The 21718-nt window shown below is 33.9% G+C and overlaps 2 protein-coding genes, 1 long non-coding RNA gene and 6 other non-coding genes across 10 annotated transcripts in view; 2 read left to right on the top strand and 7 right to left on the bottom strand.

Annotated features, from left to right (window-relative positions):
• Nucleotides 1-67: 67 nt before the first annotated feature.
• On the bottom strand, nucleotides 68-140 carry trnak-cuu. Its single transcript has one exon. It is a non-coding gene; the product is annotated as a tRNA-Lys (tRNA).
• Nucleotides 141-215: 75 nt separating this feature from the next.
• Nucleotides 216-288, bottom strand: trnak-cuu. The gene has a single exon. It is a non-coding gene; the product is annotated as a tRNA-Lys (tRNA).
• A 76-nt stretch (nucleotides 289-364) lies between these two features.
• On the bottom strand, nucleotides 365-437 carry trnak-cuu. Its single transcript has one exon. It is a non-coding gene; the product is annotated as a tRNA-Lys (tRNA).
• A 76-nt stretch (nucleotides 438-513) lies between these two features.
• trnak-cuu lies at nucleotides 514-586 on the bottom strand. Its single transcript has one exon. It is a non-coding gene; the product is annotated as a tRNA-Lys (tRNA).
• A 76-nt stretch (nucleotides 587-662) lies between these two features.
• trnak-cuu lies at nucleotides 663-735 on the bottom strand. The gene has a single exon. It is a non-coding gene; the product is annotated as a tRNA-Lys (tRNA).
• A 76-nt stretch (nucleotides 736-811) lies between these two features.
• trnak-cuu lies at nucleotides 812-884 on the bottom strand. The gene has a single exon. It is a non-coding gene; the product is annotated as a tRNA-Lys (tRNA).
• A 2660-nt stretch (nucleotides 885-3544) lies between these two features.
• On the bottom strand, nucleotides 3545-9420 carry LOC100179526 (solute carrier family 25 member 40-like). The gene is made up of 10 exons (XM_002129057.5): nucleotides 9148-9420; nucleotides 8256-8410; nucleotides 7689-7756; nucleotides 7165-7280; nucleotides 6773-6847; nucleotides 6000-6098; nucleotides 5205-5381; nucleotides 4693-4773; nucleotides 4248-4320; nucleotides 3545-3787 (listed from the first exon to the last, which is right to left on the bottom strand). Exons 1-10 carry the CDS (start codon nucleotides 9212-9214, stop codon nucleotides 3709-3711), a joined length of 990 nt encoding a protein of 329 aa, XP_002129093.1. The 5' UTR covers nucleotides 9215-9420; the 3' UTR covers nucleotides 3545-3708.
• A 735-nt stretch (nucleotides 9421-10155) lies between these two features.
• LOC100177185 (serpin A3-5) overlaps nucleotides 10156-21718 on the top strand; it is a 19786-nt gene continuing 8223 nt past the window's right edge. The window contains exons 1-8 of one of the 2 annotated variants that reach the window (XM_026840602.1): nucleotides 10156-10375; nucleotides 10688-10804; nucleotides 11045-11221; nucleotides 11800-11947; nucleotides 12403-12580; nucleotides 12838-12965; nucleotides 13049-13178; nucleotides 13730-13878. In XM_026840602.1, the coding sequence (XP_026696403.1) occupies nucleotides 10206-10375; nucleotides 10688-10804; nucleotides 11045-11221; nucleotides 11800-11947; nucleotides 12403-12580; nucleotides 12838-12965; nucleotides 13049-13178; nucleotides 13730-13878 (1197 nt within the window). In that variant the 5' untranslated portion in view covers nucleotides 10156-10205. Of the gene's footprint in view, nucleotides 10376-10687; nucleotides 10805-11044; nucleotides 11222-11799; nucleotides 11948-12402; nucleotides 12581-12837; nucleotides 12966-13048; nucleotides 13179-13729; nucleotides 13995-21718 lie in introns of those variants that run through there. The other variant, XM_002129281.4, reaches the window with a different exon arrangement.
• On the top strand, nucleotides 18532-20028 carry LOC113475795. Its single transcript, XR_003397573.1, has 3 exons — nucleotides 18532-18641; nucleotides 18702-18800; nucleotides 19300-20028. It is a non-coding gene; the product is annotated as an uncharacterized LOC113475795 (long non-coding RNA).

Genomic DNA, 21718 nt, shown 5'->3' with positions numbered 1-21718 from the left:
CAACAAAGTTTCATTACTTTTAATGCGACCCAAGCGAATACAAATAAATTGAAAAATCATAAACATACGCCCAACGTGGGGCTCGAACCCACGACCGTTGGATTAAGAGTCCAACGCTCTACCGACTGAGCTAGCCGGGCGACGACAAACAACAAAGTTTCATTACTTTTAATGCGACCCAAGCGAATACAATTAAATTGAAAAACATAAACATACGCCCAACGTGGGGCTCGAACCCACGACCGTTGGATTAAGAGTCCAACGCTCTACCGACTGAGCTAGCCGGGCGACGTTAAACAACAAAGTTTCATTACTTTTTATGCGACCCAAGCGAATACAATTAAATTGAAAAATCATAAACATACGCCCAACGTGGGGCTCGAACCCACTACCGTTGGATTAAGAGTCCAACGCTCTACCGACTGAGCTAGCCGGGCGACGACAAACAACAAAGTTTCATTACTTTTAATGCGACCCAAGCGAATACAATTAAATTGAAAAATCATAAACATACGCCCAACGTGGGGCTCGAACCCACGAGCGTTGGATTAAGAGTCCAACGCTCTACCGACTGAGCTAGCCGGGCGACGTTAAACAACAAAGTTTCATTACTTTTTATGCGACCCAAGCGAATACAATTAAATTGAAAAATCATAAACATACGCCCAACGTGGGGCTCGAACCCACTACCGTTGGATTAAGAGTCCAACGCTCTACCGACTGAGCTAGCCGGGCGACGACAAACAACAAAGTTTCATTACTTTTAATGCGACCCAAGCGAATACAATTAAATTGAAAAATCATAAACATACGCCCAACGTGGGGCTCGAACCCACGAGCGTTGGATTAAGAGTCCAACGCTCTACCGACTGAGCTAGCCGGGCGATGAAGAAGAACAAAATACCCTTAGTTTTAATACAACCCAAATTGTTTGTAATTGAATTGGAAAAACACACCCAACGAAAAATAAATAAAAACTTACCCAGCAAACATGCAACTTGTATCCAACCTTGATATTTTAACGGTATTTCTAGATTCCAGTACAATTATTCTATGGCTATAACTACTCTTTTCCGGAACAATACTATTATTCTATCACTATTCGTACCCTAACTGCAGCAATATTCCTGAAGTAAAAGTGCTAAACCAAATAACAGTTTCACATTCAAAAATTTGCAAATGCATTTCTAATTTCTGACAAGCGAAGCTGAAACTAACTAGTTGCCGCGGGAAAAGCAGTTGCGCTACTGTGTAAAATCGAAATAGAAGAAGGCAGCAAAAACATGCGTGGTGCTGTAATCTGTAATGGTTGCATTCATTTGAATAAAATAATCTGAGCTTTTACAACATCGTGCTCGCTGACATATTATTCGCATACTCGCAAATTTTAAAACCAGTGCATTATATACCGGCGACTTTTTTAGTCAGCTCTATACATGGTAAAAAAGTATTACCACTGACACATGCTGCTTATTTGTCATTATCTAACAATTTTACCTTGAATAACATCAGAGCACAGGCATTTCGTTAATGGCTGTTTCAAGCAACTGCTGTCCAATTTCTCATAAGTAAAAGCTATACAAACCCTTGATTGGCGTTAAATGTATGTAGATTGATATGTTGTAATCGTAATGCAACAGCACAGAATTAATGATGAAGATATGGCAAGACGAACACCTTGCGGTTGATGGTATGTTCTAATACATTCAAATACAGAGATAAAACTTTACTGCCAGCATGTACATAAAACAACAGCTGGCTTTTACCAAACGCTACGGAACAAATTCAAACCAGTGTTTCTAAGAAAAGCTGGTTAGTTTTCCTGTTATCAAATTGCTGTACAGTTTATCAAATTATGAGTTGGGTTTCTTGCACAAAGCACAATGAACGTAGAAACAATGTTTTTATTTTGCGTAGTTGTATCCTGCATGATACAGATCTCTGAATCGGCCAGGTATGCCAGAAGAAGAGCACGAATACGCGATTTTCAAACCAGCGTGCGGATAACTACGTATGAAGATGATAAATCAAAGTAAAAAGATTGTAATATTATGCGTCTTTAAACTGCGCGTGTTATCGGGGCAAGCAGTGCAAACTGAAAGCCAAGATGCGTGATGTGATTTTAATGAAATAAAAATCAAAAGTAAGCTAAACGCTTTACGTTGTCTATAGATAATCAATTTATATATGCAGAAAGAGTAAAAATATACCATTAACAGTGTGCTATGTTTATATTTATTACCAACACAATATTTTTACAGGAAGGCAAGCCTCATAGGAAAAATGCAACATGACGTTTCAAGCATATATATCACGTCTTTATGTAGTCATTTTGCACTTAGTTATTAATTGATTTCTAAAAAGTTAGTGGTAAATGGCCAACAGAACAACCGTGTTACAGTGCTATATCCCTGCTTACTATGTTTACCGCAATACATGATTTTAACGGCCAAATATAGATCATGTGCTCGTGGAACTAAAGCGTTGTTTGTTAGCACAGAATTGACCTTGACTAACTTGATTATATGGTTACTGAACTTGAACTGCTGTATTTCGACTCATATGTATATTTGCAATTGAATGGACAAACAAGTTATATATATGAGTAAATGCAGTACTGAATTGATCGTGTTTTAAACAATTAACAACTCGCGAGGATACGGTTTTATATTTCTTTAAATGTTCTTTGTTTACTACCAAATGGGTCGAGAAAATAAATGAAAAAGTATCCCATCTTCCCCCAACCTACAATATCAAACATTTTGGTAACGTGGCCACTAGTCCTTATATGCGCACGGCCAAGCTAACGTTGTTTAAACTTTAAACATAACTGCTAAAGGTCTACGCAGCAACTTAACTCTTAAAACACATGTCAGCGTTATGTGATCTCTCTTGCATGGTGGAATGCCATTAGTAACCAAAGATCAACAAAATGCAATTCTGTACATGCAACCAAATATTGACAAACTTCCAATTCGCTTCCTTAAGCAGTTAAACAGTTTTACTGTCGCGTCTTCCCCACCCTACAATATTTGTTTTATAGGTTTGTTGGCGGAGCTTTTTTAGGGAAATAAATTACAAGACTAATACATATTGTGTGATTTGTAAAAGTGTTTCATGTAACACGCAGTGATAGCAGTTTCACTTAACAGATGGCAACAGAACAAACACTACCCTAAATATTTGCCTAGACAAAATGTAAAAGCTTTGTCAAGTAAAATATATAGTATTTGCTTCTGCTCATAGTCCTAAAGCTAAATGTGTGTTTTAGGAAATTTAGAAAAAAAGTGAGCCTATCAGATGAAAAACTTAGTATTTGGTTATATTTAGTTGCATCTAAAACTTATTTAAAACTGTTGTTTGTTTTAATATTTCAGATGCATAGTACTGTGGGATACCACTAGAACCTAAATCCCATATCACCGAACCATGTTTTAAACCAATTACTAACGATTTTTAGAGTGGTTAAACTAGGTTATAAAATCTGTAAATATTCTTTGTTTACTACCAAAAAGACCAGTAAAGAGCACGTAAACATACCGCGTTTTACCCCACCCTGGTATACTTTAATAATTATTAATACAGCAGCGCATAGTTCTTTACACTTTTGACTACGATATGTTTGTTGCAAACAAAGAACCACAGTGTAAAGTGTTCGAAAATTAATTTCAATAAAATGATGCAAAATAAGTAAAATCAAGAGTGTTTTTATGTTCCTATGTCTTGAATTGAAATAAAATCTCTGCTTCTTTCTGATGAAGCTAACTGATTGGAAGAACGAAAGAAACTGCAAAATAAATAAACAAGTAATATTAGGCAACAGTTATGTAGAAATAATAAAAATTCAATATGAACTGGTAAATATATATATAGGTTAGGCAACAGTTTTGCAAGTTAATGGGTGAAGCTACGTTTTGTATGACTATACACTGGTGTATACTTAGATGAGACAATAAATTTGGAAGATTAATAGCAAGTCTGATAATAAAAAACCTGGACCAGAAAAGGCAATGGGCCATAGCTTATACAAATCTGCTCTATTTTTTATTAGTAATTCTTTAATTATTTATTTTGTAACTTTCATTGAATTTTGAATAGATTTCTATAAAATGGAAGTCCAATGGTAAGTCCGATAGTAAGACACTTGGACCAGTGGGCCATAATTTGTTCAGTACTGCTTTATTTTTTTAAATTTTGGATTTTGGTTTAATCTCATTCTCACAACTCTTTTGCTTTTAATGGCTTACCTTTTTCCAAGTTCATATGAACTGATCATGATAGCACAAGCTGGTGCAATCTTCGCACATCTGGGCAACAGACCTGTATAATCCACCAAAAACAATTAATAATTGTAACTTATTTATTTTTACCATCGCATGGGGGGCAGGGAACAACAGTCGTTATAACATAGGTTTTTTTTCGGTTTTATACACCTTATGGTTGCCTTCGAGTTACCACAAATGTAACTTTTGTTGGTAACATTTTTGGGGGATTGTTTTTATGTTTAATGTATGACTGACATTAAACAACCACTTAAACCCAAATTTATCAAAAAAAAGTGTATAAAATATAAATTTAATTATTTCATAAAGTAGGCTACAGCAGTGTAGATAAAGTAACTAAAACAACAAAGAAAAGAAATGTTTCCAAATGATAGTCGGAAAAACATGCAAAAAACACATCAATTCTTACCCACAAATAATCCTCTTGTACCGGAAGTGTTGATTATATTTCTCATTATACCAAGTGTTGTAACACTTCCATTTCCATTCACTAGAAATTAAAACACATTGAAATGTTTATAAAGCAGGTTTGATAAACATGACTTAAAGGAGCAATCACTCAAAATACTACAGTTCTTCTTTAATAAAAATGTTAACAAGGAAAAAAATGACAACTGGAAAAATTGCCCTTTAGTGTCTTGTCAAAACACACATACACCAACAACCACAGCAGTGAGTGACTTTTATAATAGTTTGACATGCAGAGGTCATTTAGTACATGTGATAATCCATCTAGACAGCTAGTAATACAAAGTAATGATCAACTTAACTGTTTGCTTAGACAACATGTTACAAATAAAAGAATAAAACACAAATTTGGTAAATATTTTTTTGGAAAACTTTTAGTAAAATTACGAAATTCTTTTTTTTGGAAAACTTGATAGTAAAATTACAAAATACAGAAATACAAAAAAAACTTACGTCCAAGCATTTCTTTTTCCCCTAATTTAATTTGTCGCGAAGTTTTAACAACGTCAAGTGGAAGAGTTACGATGGCTGCTGTTGTACCAGCACAAAAACCCGATATAAAAGATTGCAAGAAAAGTGAGGAAGTATTTACACGTGTTTTTAATTCTTCGTACATGTACCAGTACATCACTGTAAAAAAAGTTTTAGCGTTTTTACTAAATACATATACAAATGAAAGTTTTATAAAGGATTGTTTTTTTTTAATAATAGGTTATGTAAGTTTGGTGTTTTCAAATTCCTAAGCCATAATTTGTTTGTTTTTTAAAACCAAAATTTTAATTACTTTCTACTAGTGTAAAAGGGTAATGAAATCAAAATCACATTTTTATTGCATTTAAGAATGACTTCTACGAATATATCACTCTGGTCCGGTTTATTTTGAGGTTTTTACATTGAAGTAAAAATGTTAGCTGGAAAAATATGCAGGCACCTAATATAAGGTATTAAGGTACATCACCTAAAACATACATACTCTGATATGTATACAGATTACAGACGGAAGGTATTCCAAAATTCCCGCAACATGTAATTTAAAAAAAAAAACTATTTAATTATCCATTTTATTAATGAACAAAATTAAATACAGTATTTACAGAGAATTAATGTACATGTTAATGCAGATGGTAAACGATTTGAATATATGTTATGATTATAATTAGTCAAATTGATATTCAAATGTATTTTCATAAAAAAATTGCATGGTGAGACTTCTGGGCAACCTATATTGCTTAAAACCAGTCAGCTTACTTGAGAAAGGAACATCTCGCAACATAGTGGCCGACCAACCCCTCCATAAAGATATAAAACCAGATTTTCGCACTGATGTTTTTATCACCTCTGTAAGTTCTATATAATATAAATTAAAATAAAAAATTTGACACAATTTAAAAACTCATACTTTAACATAGAATTTAACAATTACAATTTAAATAACGCATTTTTTAACATGTTACATCTGTTAAATAAGCAAGAATCAGGACTTAATGTGTAATATTCGTATATATATTTATATGCCGCACATAGTATTTGTTAGCCTTTACAATAACAGGAAATCAAGCATAACAAATGTAACATCAAACAGCTGTATATCAGCAGCAATGATGATTTTGTTTGAATGTTGAATGAATGGTTAAATGTAGTTTGCTTTATCCTCGCGGCCGAAATTGACAGTCCTAATAACACCGATTTTCTGTTTTTTATTTATTTTACATATTATATGGCTGACAATGTAAACAACCCATTATTGACCACTAGATTGGAGCAATTGCTGTTAAGTGTCTTGCCTAAGGACACATATTCGCACACAATAGTAGCAGCGAGCCTTGAACCCATGAGCAGGCTTGCTAACCAACTGTGCCAGCGCTCTGGTAGATTGAACAGCAACTGCTGTGTTTGTACAATTTATGTACAATACATTAAATACGTTTAATAGAAGTTTTTTTAATAGTTGTATTTTAGGTAAGGAACAGAGTAGTTTAGTTTATTATAATGTTTTCAACATAGAAAAGTAGTTAGAGTACCTCTATATGAGAGTTGTTGTGATTGCATCTTGGTTCGAATAAGTTCAAGAGGAGAAATAACAGTCACTGTCCCTCCTGTTGTATTTGCATATAAAAAAATGGTAGGGTGGGGGACACCTTTAGTACATATTATCTAAATATCTCGATTGTCTTTAAACAATTAACTACGGTCTATGGAAGTCGTGAGGATACGGTTTTAAACTCCTTTTAATGTTCTTTGTTCACTACCAAATGGGACAAGAAAAAAAATAAAAAGGTGTTCCATATTCCCCTACCCTACTATACATATAATCATTAATCGATGAATAATAAATAAAGCTCATAGGGGAAATTATATTTAAAATATTTAAATAATCGGTAATTTAAACTTCATGTGAATACATTAAGCTTACCTCGTGCTATGGCACCTGCCATGATAGGAGCATATGAATGAAATATTGGAGCAAGTTTTGATTTAAGTTGATCATAAGATGTGAAATAAACAACAGTAGCAGGTACCGCCATGACTCTGTTTATATAAAATATGATACTTAATGTTCGTTAATGTATTTCACATTAAGAATCTGTTTATATAAATTTGATGTTTAATGTATGTTATTTTATATGGCGTTAAGAATAGAAATACGAATGTGTGCCACATATCCAATCACGCCATAGTTAACGCGCAGGGGCGCTTAGGATAATATCCCAGAAATTTAGAAAATCTGCATTGCTGAGGTACATACATGTTTCTATATCGCATTTTGTGCTTTAGAAAAAAAGCATTATGTATTAGGTATTAACATATATATACCCCGCAAAATGATGAAAAGATTTAAAAAAGTTCTTACTAGTTTAGTAGTTTACTAATCATATTGATAAAATTGCAGCAATAAAATGTTAAAGTGCAAACAGAATACACATCAGTTATACTTACAGTGTTGGTGACAATCCACTCCACAATGAACTGATTCCCTCATTTTGAGCTATCTTGATCATGGCATGCTATAGAAAACAACAACATATTAATATAAACATCAGTATATAAGTTGAAAAGACATGCAAATTGTACTATATACATGAAATTTTTTTTTGGTTATGCCACATTTTTTCTACTCTAGATATGCCTGTGCAAACAATTTCTTTGTAAATCTAGTTTACCTATTATAACACGTAGGCTACCGAATTTTTTGTACGCTATTATTTTTAGACTTTTGTACTCTAAGTTTATTTTAAAACTTATCAGTGTAGTGAGGTGCTAAATGAAACAACTTATTACATATATGGTAGATTGGAAAGGGTTTTTTTTGGCTGAAGGCTATTTATTTACAACTTGCGCACAGATTTGCGGCAATTTTTACATTAGTTTATTAAGTTTTAATAATGAGTACGGATTTTTTTTAAAGTTAGAAAACTGTGGAAATTTTTTGAAAAACACGATGTGTTGGATATTTTCCAAATTGGCTATAGCGTATATACGGTAATTGAAAATTAAGTTTCATACAATTGTTCCATTGAAATTGCCAGGTCTCGAATACCATCTTGTCCTGCCATTAACACAGTAACACATGTGGTCCATGAGTCCATTGCAATACATGAAACATTTTCGACTTCCTTGTTGAGCTTGGAGCCTTATTTTAATCACGTCAAGTGGAGTGACTAGATAAAGAAGAAAATATATAAATTAAAAAGTCACCTAATAAAAAAATAAGAATGTAAAAAGGTAACTTTATAAAAATGACAAAATCTGATCTGAGAGTTAATTTATTGAAAGTAACTTGCTTTATTCTTGCATGGCCAGAAAAGACAGTCAGTATAAGCCAAGTTTTCTGTTTCATACACCTTGTGAGTCGTGCCAGCATACTTATTACCATGTATGTTTCTTTGTTGGTGATTGTTTTTTAACAATTTTTATGCCTATGGCTGATATTTTGAACAATAGTGACCTGCCATTAAGCATCTTGCTCAAAGACATAACCGCCCACAGAGGGTAGCATAGCAGCGAGCATTTAAAAAATTGTACATATGGTTTAACTTTTCTGTTTTATCAGATTTGCTTATTGTTTTGTGAGCTTAGGAGTGAGAAGATAAAGTCTTCTGCTTGTAGTACCCCGATAAAATAACCTTTGTAACAAACTATCTACAAATAAGCAAAAGTCACAGAGATAGCTTTGCATTAAAAAACAGGTAAAATAGAAGCAAAAAAAGGATGGGCCTACAAAGTGTATATTGACATGCAGCCAATTTATTCATAACAAAAGTACACAACAAAGCGAGTATACCGACAACTATGCAGTTTATTTGCATAATACCAGGTTATGATGCAGTGTATTTAAATATTTGCAAAACATACCAGAATATTATGCATAACAAAACAATACAGAAGCACAACGTACCAAATAAAGAAGTAATGAGAGCGCCAGAACATGAAGATATCATTTGCTGTGTAGGAGTGATTTCCATTTTAATTCCTCTCTCTGCCTTTATGCTCACATTACAATAACGTTATAAAGCAGATCATTTAGTTTTACAGCTTTATCCGTATGTAGAAATACACTATCGGCGCAGCGAATAGTTTACACTACAACGTAGACTGTAGAGCTAAATATTAAGTGCCAGATTGCAGCACATGGAAAAGCTAAATTTCACAAAAACAAAATTCATTGCGTCACTTATAAGGTAATTCCCCGAGATGAAGAACAGAATAGACGTAAATAGAAACAAAACGCAGTGTTTTACAATTCATGATCGAGCGGCGGAATTAGTATCTAGACGTTATTACTAATATTAAAATAACAGTTTTATGGTTTAGTATTGTATTACTGATTTAATATTCATAGTAATATATTTATATTGTGCTAGAATAGCCAAATAAACATCTAAAGCGGCAAATGGCCATATCCGAGGCCAGACTGATTGTTTAATACAGTATTAAAAAGCTTATTTTAAATGTTGTTTTGGGCAATGTTAACGTGAAGGGCGATTGAAACTGCCACGCATAGCGATATTTCAGTCGTTGTTCCACAGCACAGTTAAGTGCACGTGATGTAATCATTTAGTTCGATTACTTCCTATGCGAAACGTGAGCTTGTTTGTGAGTTTCTTCGCGAAACCCTCGGGCGAGTTTTAAGAAATGATTCATTCTGGGTTTTTCCTGCTGGTTATCGTCAGAAAATATGCGAAAGAATATTGAGAAAGATGTGTAGTGCAGACCGATAAATATTGATGTAATTTATAGTCTTTATCAGTCGTTCATGAGACGTGTATGCGATGTTTTGTAGACCTATTGAAACTATAGTTAATTTGTATATAAACGTATATGAAACAGAAAGCAAAAGCGAATATATCTGTTAAATTTTATTATTATTACGACAGTTTTCCCATATTTTACATATATAGATATAAAAAGTTTTTTTACGTTTCAGAAAGTTTTTAAAAAGTCACCCTTTTCAAGATGAAGTTACTTATATGTTCACTGCTGCTGCTGGTAATAGCAACCGGTTACTGTCAAAATCGCAGATGGATAAATCATTTTACAGATAACCAGAATACTTTTTCTGGAAGCTTGTACTGGGCAATATCTAAAGAAAAACCAAACAAGAACGTTCTGTTTTCTCCTATCAGGTATAAATCTACAAAAAAAAACATAAAAACGTATATAGGGTATAGGACAAGATTGCACATGGGGTAAAACGGGTCTATTTCCAGAACGGGGCAAGATGGGTCTCTTTATATTTTTTAAAACTTTTTTCTCTAAAATTTAAATTCAACTTTAAGATTTTAAAAATTCTATTAATTTTGCACCTTTCCCGTTTTTTTTTTTTTGTATTTTCTACCCGTGCTTAATATTTTTTCCGAGATGTTTTTAAACTTTTCAATAATTTTTTTGAAAATCACGGTAAATACAATTGATCTAAGTTACGTCAAACTTTGCAGTGTTTCACAAACTCTTGGCATGGTTTTAGCCGGTGCAATGGGCAACACTTATGATGAGATAACGCGCGCTTTACAGATGACCGATTTAACACCAAGTAGAATACACACTTTAATGAGGTAAAGTGATTGTTGATAGTTTGGTTAATAAAACTGTGTGTTTTCGTACGAATATATGTAGTATGGGATAGAACACTTTTCCAATTTATTTTCTCGTCCCATTTATTAGTAAAGAAAGAATATTCAAAGAAATGTAAATCCATGTCCTAAGTCTCGCCTATCTATGTCATTGATAGCTTATTTATATAAGGTATAGGCCTTTATTTATGAGAAAAAACATAAACAATTTTACTGTTAAAGAAAAACACGGAACAACGTGGTTATGAGGCCTAACGGTCAAACTGTGAAATTAGCGAATTCGGTATTTATTGGATCCAATTACCCAGTCGTCCAGCAGTACATCGATTTGCTGAGACAGAACTACAAGTCGTCTGTTTTCCCAGTGAATTTCCACAATAGCAATGCTGCAGCCAATATGTGAGTATAGCATAGATGCCAGCAATTCAAACACGATTTTGCAACAAATAAAAATGTCAGATTTCTTGCTAAATACGTGTCGCAATAACGGTTACAATCTTGCAAAAAGGATTCGCATATGCTTTATCAATGTTTACGTTTAGTCAAATACTTCGTTCAAGGTAAAAAGAGAGCCAATTCGATTTTGAGCCGTTACGTTTTAAATGTGTTTCATAGTCACTTTTTTGCAAGGCTAAGGTATGCATCAAAAAATACTCTACGGATAGCTTTCTTTAATAACATACACAATATATTTGAATTGTAATTATTATTCAATGTTGATACAAAAAATGTAAGCAAGAGAACGGAGATATGATGAAAGGCCACGTATTATTTAAGAAATGGGTACGAGTAATATAATGCCACTGTAATAGGCAAGTATACATTTTGAAATCCTTTTGTCGCAAATGCAACTAATTGTGAAATCTTACTTGTTATTTCTGGAACTTTCTTTTTTCTTTTTTAAAAATAAAGAACGCTTCACGATTTTGCGTGTCGCTTCTCACTGCTTTAATTTTTAATAATATATTTCCATGCAGGATAAACGAGTGGGTTAGTAATATGACAGAAGATAAAATCCGTGAACTTGTCGATCCGAGCTCAATAACTGCATTTACTCGAATGATTTTGGTCAACGCCGTTTATTTCCAAGCGGACTGGGCAATTTCTTTTAGGCGTATTCCGACGGTGAGTGATCGATTGCGAAATCAAACGAAATCATACGTTTACTTTATACGTTTACTCTAGAATGTAAGTTAAATTCTGTTAGTAAGGCCCCGCAGCGTGGTGCGCCATGGGACCTAGGATTTAGGCCGGGATGGGCCCTACTACCCCAAATGATTGTCAACTATATATGAATAAAAGTCTAAAAATCTTTAGTTGGTTTCAAATTCATAAATTGCAGTTAAAACTGCAAACAGAAAAAAAAGTATTAACGAATGTACACGCTGATCCAAAACAAACCAAACTTTTAGAAATATACTGATCGTGTTTTAAAGAATTGACAACGGTCTATAGGAGTCGTGAGGATACGTTTTTATAATTCTGTTATGTTCTTTGTTTACTACAAAATTGGTCAGGAAAGTAGAATGAAACAATGTCCCAATTTACTATAAATACTAACCACACAAATTGTTATGCAGAAACAAAACTTTTTTCTTTCTAATGGAACAACGGTGCAAGTACCGTTTATGGTTCGATGGGAAGCTGTGGTGAAGAGTTATAACTACAGAGACAAAATTGAGTTCTTTTTCATTCGATATAAAACAACGTCCAATCAAAACACCTACTTTGTGGTGGGACTTCCAGGAGACAACTACAGTGAGTCAAATTAAGTTAGTTTCTCTGTATTGCTCTTAATTGGTCTTAACAATCGGCAAACGTCTAATGCCCCCTGGCAGTATCTATTGTATAAAGTTGGGCCTTGCGAATACACCAATGTTTAACTAATGTCTAAGACCTATAGGAATGCCTTACGAACGTTCGTATGGTCTTACAAGTGTAGTTAATCAAAATACACTTATATCCTACTACGCCAACTATGATAGCATAAAAGTAACATTATGGTCAACTTTCAGATTTACAGCAATTTTCAAGGGAAGCGCAACAGATCCTTTCGCGTTTTAGGACCATAAATAAAATGTTTCGAATCACACACTTTAAAATGCCTCTTATTGAACTTAGCCATAAAACAGACGTCAAAGAAGTAAGTAGACCCGTCTTTATTAAACGAATAATCATAACTTGTGATGTAGGTTTAAAAGTTAACGCTACAACTAACCTAAATAGGTTCTTCAAACATTGGGAGTTGTAGATTTGTTTGATTCAGGAGCAAGTAACTTGACTGGAATCAGCACGGTTGAACAATTATATGTTTCTGAGTTTACACAAAAGGCTTACATAAACGTCAATGAAAATGGTAAATATGGTATTGCTTTTGGACTGTTGGTGCTACGACATCGGGCATATGAAACATCAAACAATTTCTATCTAGCTTCTTTTCACGTAATTTAAATTTGATAAGTTTTAAATCAAGTTAAAGAAGAACCCCCTACAATTGTCAAAAGGCGTTTTTTAAAAACAGCTTGTAAATATGTAGCAAATTTATGGCAAACAATTTCAATCTCATTTTTCATGTTAATTTAAATTTCACCGCCATTAAATCACGTAAAGGAAATGACCCCTCTCGCCACAAAAAAGGCGTCAGTCGCTTATTAAAAAGGCATTCATAATTTTGTAGTATAGTAGGGTGGGGAAAGATGGGACACCTTTTCGTTCCATTTTCTCGCCCCATTTGGTAGTAAATAAAAAACATTCAAAGAATTATAAAACTATATCCTCACGACTTTCATAGACCATTGTTAATTGTTTAAAACAAGATCAGGATATTTGGAAATTATGTGCTAAAGGTGTCTCATCTTCCCCCACCTTACTATGCATTTATTGCTCATATATTCATTCTGTAAATAGGTACAGTAGCAGCAGCGGCATCTGCAGCCACGGTACAAGGAAGAAGCCTGTCGATCCCACGACAGGTAACCGTGGATCGTCCTTTCTTTATAGGAGTGTACCAAGAAAAATCAAACAGCTTTCTATTTCTTGGCAAAGTGGAAAACCCACTGGAAAATTAATATTAACTAAAATACTATAATCTATCTATATGCTTCATCGTATATTGTTTTAAATGTATATTCACTCGAAAACGCATTATAAATAAAGCTTATTTCACGCATGTGGCAAGAATTTTAATAGTTGAAAAGAAAAACAAGTACGCATATGCCTATAAATAGATGTAATCACGTCTATAGTAAGTTTGTAACATTTTCTGCGTACAAACAAATTCTCATTAAAGCAAATATTCACTAACAGAAGGTAAACCTGTGAGCAACTAAATACATTTACAATGTAACCATCATGTCACAATTTATTGCATTTTCAAGTGAAAACATACAAAACGTTTTACGTAAACAAAATGTGCAAAGGGAGATATAGTTAGGTGGGGTAAGTTGAGACACCTTGTATTTTATTTCACGTTTCATTGGGTGGTAAACAATAACCATATATAAAGCTGTATCCTTTATACGACTCACATAAAACGTTGCTAACTGTTTATAAAGCGCGATCAGATTGTTTGGGTATTTTGTGCTAAGGTGTTCCTTTTCCCCCACCCTACTATGTAATTTACATACGGTTTTTGGACTTCACATACAACTAGCCATACGTACTGCCTGGACTATACGGCGACTATTTATATGAAGAATTTTAAGCCAAGTGATTGCAATCGGATGTATATGAATACATGCTATATGAAGAATGAGTAGCGTGACTAATTCAACCTATAACTCTCAAAGTTCATTAGCATAATGACTTGTAAAAACAAATATTACGAGACAATCAACACAATATTGCGTGAGTTATTGAATATTATAGCGTCAGTTCGTACACGCCCTTAATATATATACATATCACAATCAATAGAGACACGCAAAGTGTAACTGCTGCCATGCAGCACGTAGGCTAAAATGCAAGCGTATACCTATATATATATACATATGTGTATCTATGCCTTCCGCAATGTTGACCTGTTTCTAAAAGAACAACTTAAGTATTATTTAAATAATTGCCGCACTCAACATATGCCCTTATTGTTGTCATGCATGCCCACGCCGCGTATACACAGTTCAAGTGGAACTCTTGTGTGTGGAATTTCGTTCACATGATTATTAGCGTCAAAAGTATTTTAAATCAAACATATAGAGACTCAAATATATTATTCATTACGTAACGTTGTCCAAAGTTTATTTCATAAAAGTCATACAAAGATCTACTTCTGATTGGCATATAAGTGCAATCCTATAGCATGAAATAGTGTATGGATGTATCGAACGAAATGAGACAATAGAAAAAATGTTTACAGTAGTTATAAAGGTTTAAAAATAAAAGATATTGATATATAGACAGCAACCGTTTAAAATTATTGCCAGCATTGCAGAAAGTAAATAAATGTTACAAACGTCAAAGCGATCTTTAAATTCGATAAGCAAGATTAAATTCATGGTCGCAATTTGCCATGAATGATTATTGCATTATAGTAGGGGGGAGGGGGGGATACCTTTTCGTTCTTTTTTTCCCGTCCCATTTGGCAAACCAAGAACGTTTAAAGAATTACAAAACGCTGTCCTCACGACTCTAACATACCGTTGTTAATTGTTTAAAATAACCCTATCCTCATACTACAAAGTGTTGTTAATTGTTCAAAATGCAATCAGGAAATATGGGATATATGTGCTAACGGGATCCCATATTACCCCACCAACACAGTACGCTATATTTGAATTTTTGCAGTACGCTTGGCTGGAGAGAAAAGAATAAGCATAATGCAACTACATGTAAAGTTTGTGGATAGAAAAATATACAGGCAGGGTACGAGCCTTGTGTTCATTGTTTCTCATAGTACATCAGCACTCTAATTCGAATCAGGAGCTCACGAAGGCAATTGCGACTCGCGAGCGACACTTTGCGGTCCACAACGACACAAAAACGATGAAAATCGTTCACCATTATAACTAACTCAAGATTAGAAGTGACGAGAAAAAAATTATCCGTACTTACAACTTTAGTAACTTTGTAAAATTCAATGTGCATGTGTGTACTTTTTATACATTTTAGGGTGGATTTCTTTTTAATAAAACGGTAAATAAGTTGATTTATTTAACGCGTATTTTGTTTCGTATTTTTACTGTATCGAAGTGAAATACAGTTCACCCAGTTGCTTTAATTGTTAATGCATACACTAGGCAATCCTTTTACCCTCTGCCACGTCCCGCGTTATGCCATTACAGTGATTAGCTTGTCGTTTAGAATACACACTACACGGGTTCGAGACTGCTACCCTTGTGGATGTATGTGTACTTAAGGGCGAGAAACAATAATTGCTTCTCTTCAACCCAGTGGTCCTTATTGGTTGTCTAAACTGTAAGCAGCATGCATAACAAAATAGAACAACACCAACAAAGTCAAATCTAATGTTGTAATTTGTGAGCGCACACCATGCAGCATGTTGTATAACTGTCGTGTTGTAACGACGGTGGTTGCCCCGTTACGGTAAAACAAACAAGTTAAAATCATTCATTCACGTGGACACACACTATTTCTATGTTTGAATTGTGGTGTAACCACTAATGAAACATCATGGTCAAAAGTCGTTGTTATACAAACAGTTATAAGGTTATTCCAGCTGGGGAAACTTTTACACTGATTGGCTCATAAAAGCACCCGGTAATTTATTTATGAAAAATACTCGGAACTTTATTTATAAAACAGCACCCAATAATTTACTTAAAAGAATGCATTCCAGCCGTGAGTTAGCAAACCCGTTTTGCACGTTGCAATATTACAATGCAAACATATATAGGGTGGGAGAAGATGACACCTTTAGCACATAATATCCGAGAATCCTGATCGAGATTTAAACAATTAACAACGGTCTTAGCGTGGGGATACGGTTATAAAATTCGTTGAATGTTTTTTGTTTACTATCAATGGGTGGAGATAATAGAAAAGGTGTCCAATCTTCCCCGCCGGATTATATACAAGATATTTTGAGTCTTTTTTAAGAGCTTAATGTTAGAGTACGGTAAAATAAATGCACAATTGTTATTATACAGTTCCGCACTCCTAAGTATATACAGGTGAAACAGATACACAATAACATACACAAGAGTGGTCTACGCGGAAGATTAGTAAATATTTGTTCTTCAACGTAATATATGATTGCACAAAAGTTATATAACCTCCATGTATTACGCAAAGTGTAAAAATAGCATCACGAGACACAATATACGGTTAGCTATCTCGCCAAAGTCTAGCAAATATGTAGGTCAAAAGTGCACGGGTTTTCATGCTGCTTTTATAACACATTATATAGATATAGTTAGCAAATACAACTACCTTGTATGAAATGATAATATATAGTAGGATGGGGGATTATGGGCCCTTTTTTATCCTATTTTCTTGTCCCATTTGGGAGTAAACAAAGAACATTTAAAGAATTATAACACTGTATCCTTACAACGTCCTTAGACCGTTTTTAATTGTTTAAAACACGATTAGAATATTTAGATATTATGTACTAAAAGTGCCCCGTCTTCTCCCGCCCCACTATAATAAACAAGACAACCAAATTAGTATTGTTTGGTAACAAAATAAGAACCTCATATTGAGTTCCCACATACTCTATGGTGTTTCTTATTTGCTTTTTGACGTAACAAATGTTGTTGTTACGTTATAAGCAAGTAATGCATAACAAACGTGCTAATGCAAACCAGAGAAAAATAAAACGACCAAGAAATATTCAAATAATGGTTACATTGCTCTTTAATATTGCAAAGGCATTGACCTATTGTATGAATCATACATACTGTGCAGCATGGGTAAATTTATATGGCTATATTGGTCGTTAATCCGGTATTCCGCCGTCGTAAAAGTTGCCGTATCGTTATCTGTGCGTATGCATACGCATGTGTAAAGTTGGATTTTACTACTGTTGAGTTTTTTTTGAGTTTATGTAAGTAAATTACATGTATTTTGTTTGTGGTGTGTAGAGTTTTATAAACTAGACTAGATCAATAGGGTTAGAACTAAGTATTTCCGCTGTCATGATGGTGAAACACAACACATTATATAATTGTGTAAATACACATGGTGTATATAGATTGAGACTTGTTATGATCATGTGTTAGATATGGTAAACAAAAACCGCATACGCTGCAAACTTTATAAGCATTAGGTGCAGCTCATTATCTAATCTAATTCGTTGATGAAATGTTTGTTTTTTTTGCGCAACGGTATATTTACCCTTATAGTCGAAATACATTATAGTGCTTATATATTGAAAAGTCTCGTCCGCTTTATGTACACAAGTAATCATGCTGCTGTAATAAGGCTATACATGGCGCAACACATAAGGTCTATAAATATGGCTGCAAAAGCAGGCTTTGGCACAAGCTAGTTAGCTCCCAGCCTACAATACGCAACAGTCGCAAATTATGAGAACGAATTTATGCTTTGGCAACTCGGATTCTAGTTTTAAAAGGCAACTTATTTAACCACGAAATAATTATTATTACAGATTTATCGTACTATAGTACAAGTAGTCAACTACTAAAGCAAAAACTTTAATATAAAACGCAAATTTTGCATTTGAAAACGAAGAGGCGTGTGCCTGTATAGAATGAACAACAGTTCTATCAACAAACCATTTACTGCTGGATTGTTTAAACCCGACTTTTCTGAAGTCAAAAAGTGCAAAGAACCCTGGGACGACTGTATGCTGAGAGTTTAGACTTCTTACATGCAACCAAAAAAAAACAGAAAATAAAATGTAAGTTTAATAATACCAGTACACTATAAGCTAATCTTATCAACGTGTTTTTATCCGCAGAATTCGTAACCCATTGGACTTTTACATTGATAACAACAATAAACCCATTGGACTTTTACATTGATAACAATAAAATTTAACAATGGCGCATCCATTCAGGTAAGTTTAGTAAAAGCTATTTCTTGTTAATGATTAATGTGAAATAACCGCATGCTGAACCGAGAAATTTAATGTAGTCTGCATGGGTGCGCAAAACTTAAGGGACTGTACTCTTTTATATTAGATAATTAGAGTATATAGGTTCCGGTAAGATGGCCCATGAGGATGAAGTAACTGTATATCCATTTTCGATCTTACTGTACAGTATTATATTTGATCGCTTAAAACACTTTCCGATAAAAGTACAGGTCAAAAAGCAAATAACTTCAACCCTATCTCATATTTCTTCCTCATGTTTATGGCTCAGTATAAATCCCAACGAACATATAAATATCTATTATTATCGTTTTTTTCAATACGTTTAATTTATCTCAAAAAGTGATACTGAAGGTATTTTCTATTGACATTTGAAATGTACATGAACCACTTTATCCTGTCTAGTGATATCACTTAAACCCAAATGCATTAAGGCGCCATTAATGATTTATTTACATTTCAGTACACTTGGCTGGCGTGAAAAGGACAAGACAGACGCTAATACCTGTGAGGCTTGTGGAAAATACAATGCACAAGCGGGGGACGAGCATTGCGTCTTTTGCTTTTTCCAATTCGTCAGTATTCTGCTTCAAAGCAGAAGCTCAAATAATGCTCGAGTTGAAAATACCACCGCGAGCGCCATCTCGCAGTTGCCGAATTCGTCAACTGAACTCTTTATCGAGAATGACACGTCAATCAAATCAAACGAGCAAAAAGAATTTTAAATCCATGGTTGGACCGAATGCACTTTGTATATTTCATTAATTGAAGAATATTCGTGAACAATTATTTTACCAAATTGGCCTATCGCCGTATATGTAATGTATATACACTTAAAGCGTGTCGCAATAGCTCGGATCGTTGTATATATAAACATTTTCAATGAGTTTAAAATAAGAATTCGTTAGAAATCGCAAGTAAACCTATTTCAATTTAAATATAAATCCTTTTTTTTATAAAACGATAACATATTTTTTTCATATTTTGATAAAATTTGTTTCATACGTATAGAAGTCCAATCATAGTTTTTTCTCGTGTATATACAAGCAAGACCCAAACACATGTTTACTTTTTAAATTCGTTTTACAGTCGTATTTATAATAAGAACAAAACCCGATTGTATTTGACACTGTATATTGCCGCACCCTTTCAATAAACATCAGTTGTACAGTATTAAATGTAATTATCAAAAACAAGTTTTATATTTTAACAGCCATACAAGTTATAACATTCATTCAGAGTCGTAACCACTTGGCTAGATTTGACATAATAGGTGAAGTAGTACACTTCTATGGAGTAGAGTGCTGGGGGAAGACGGGACACCTTTAGCACATAATATTTAAATATCTTGACCGTGTTTTAAAAGACTAACAACGGTCTGGAGTGAGTCGTGACAATACGGTTTCATAATTTTTTGAATTTTTTTACCACCAAATAGACCAGAAAACAGAAAGAAAATGTGTCCCATCTTTCCCCACCACTGTATTGTGTTGGGGTAATAAGGTGATTGGTGTTTTCATTGTCTTTTATCGTCTTATTGAGTAGTTATAACAAAGAATATTTATGGAATTATATAACCGTAATCTCACGACATTCATATAACGTTGTTAATCGTTCTAAACCCAACTGGGAAAAATACGAATATATTATGATATTCATCTTACCCCGGAATATATTATGTGCTAACGGTATTTATCTTACCCCGCAGTAGTATACAGGTTATTTACAACGCCTGTCGTGGTCTAAACAAGATACTGACTGTACAACAACTTATAGACATAAGGCACAAAATAGGAAAACTTCTTCAAATACATAACAATCTTGTAAAACTGTAAAAGTATACTGACACGTAATCTAGCTTTTACCGCCAATACTTAAACTCTAATTAAGCAGCTATACAAGTTAGAAATACTATTACACTACAATCTACCTTCTATATGATCTAAAAAGGACTTGAAGCAAATGCGAACGACACGCAGGTTCGGGCGTGCAAAAGAAAAAGGCACACGCAAGGCGAGGGAATAATAATTAGAGACGACCTGGCAAGATTGCTAAGTTTTACTACTTACAATGTGTATATCGAGTAAGTAGTAAAAAGCAAATAATTAATCAAACACATTACAGTAAATAATAGTCCTCTTAGGGTACGGTTTGAAAGAAAAAATATTCAACGTTGATAATAGTTCAAGTTTCCTCGTTGGCATGTAACGATTTAAACGGTTTTCAGAAAGTATAATTAAAGCAAACAACGCTGGAATATTTCATGCGCTTAAATTTTGAGCTGTTTAATTAACAAATGCACCAAATTGATTACCAAAAGGCCTTATATATTGAAAAACTATTTTTTCCCGAAGCTGTGGCAAAGTGCGCCGGCCTCTAACCAAGAGGTAATTAGTTCAAGACTGGTCTCTGCCAAAGTTAGTATAGACCAAGTTAGGAAACGGATTGTAAAACAACGAGTCTTGTTATCCATTGTCGCGCGTCCATGACGTCATAGTCGCCACCATTACGGAGCCCACGGCATAGCATTTTATCATTGCTGGGTGCTGTTTTTCGTTTAAATTTTGCGATTTTTTAAAAACCAAGCACTTCTGCGCGTAAAAATGGCTTTCTACTAATGTTATATCTTATCACAATAATAAACCTCACAAAAATAATCAACTTTTATTCAACACTCAATCGATTAACGAGTAAAAAAACAGAAAATATCAAGTTTACTAACCAAAAACAAAAAAGAACATGTATAAAATATAAAAATACAAACAAAAACGCATAACATTACCATAAACTGGTGTAGCTGCAGTTTTGCATGTAAATTGCCGTGACTTTACTTTTTGGCTCACAAACTTAACACGTATACCCGGCAACGAAACTTAAGGTAT

The sequence above is a fragment of the Ciona intestinalis genome, chromosome 1 (assembly GCF_000224145.3).
Source record: "Ciona intestinalis chromosome 1, KH, whole genome shotgun sequence".
Classification (NCBI taxonomy): Eukaryota; Metazoa; Chordata; class Ascidiacea; order Phlebobranchia; family Cionidae; genus Ciona; species Ciona intestinalis.
This window is presented reverse-complemented; position numbering and strand designations above follow the sequence as displayed.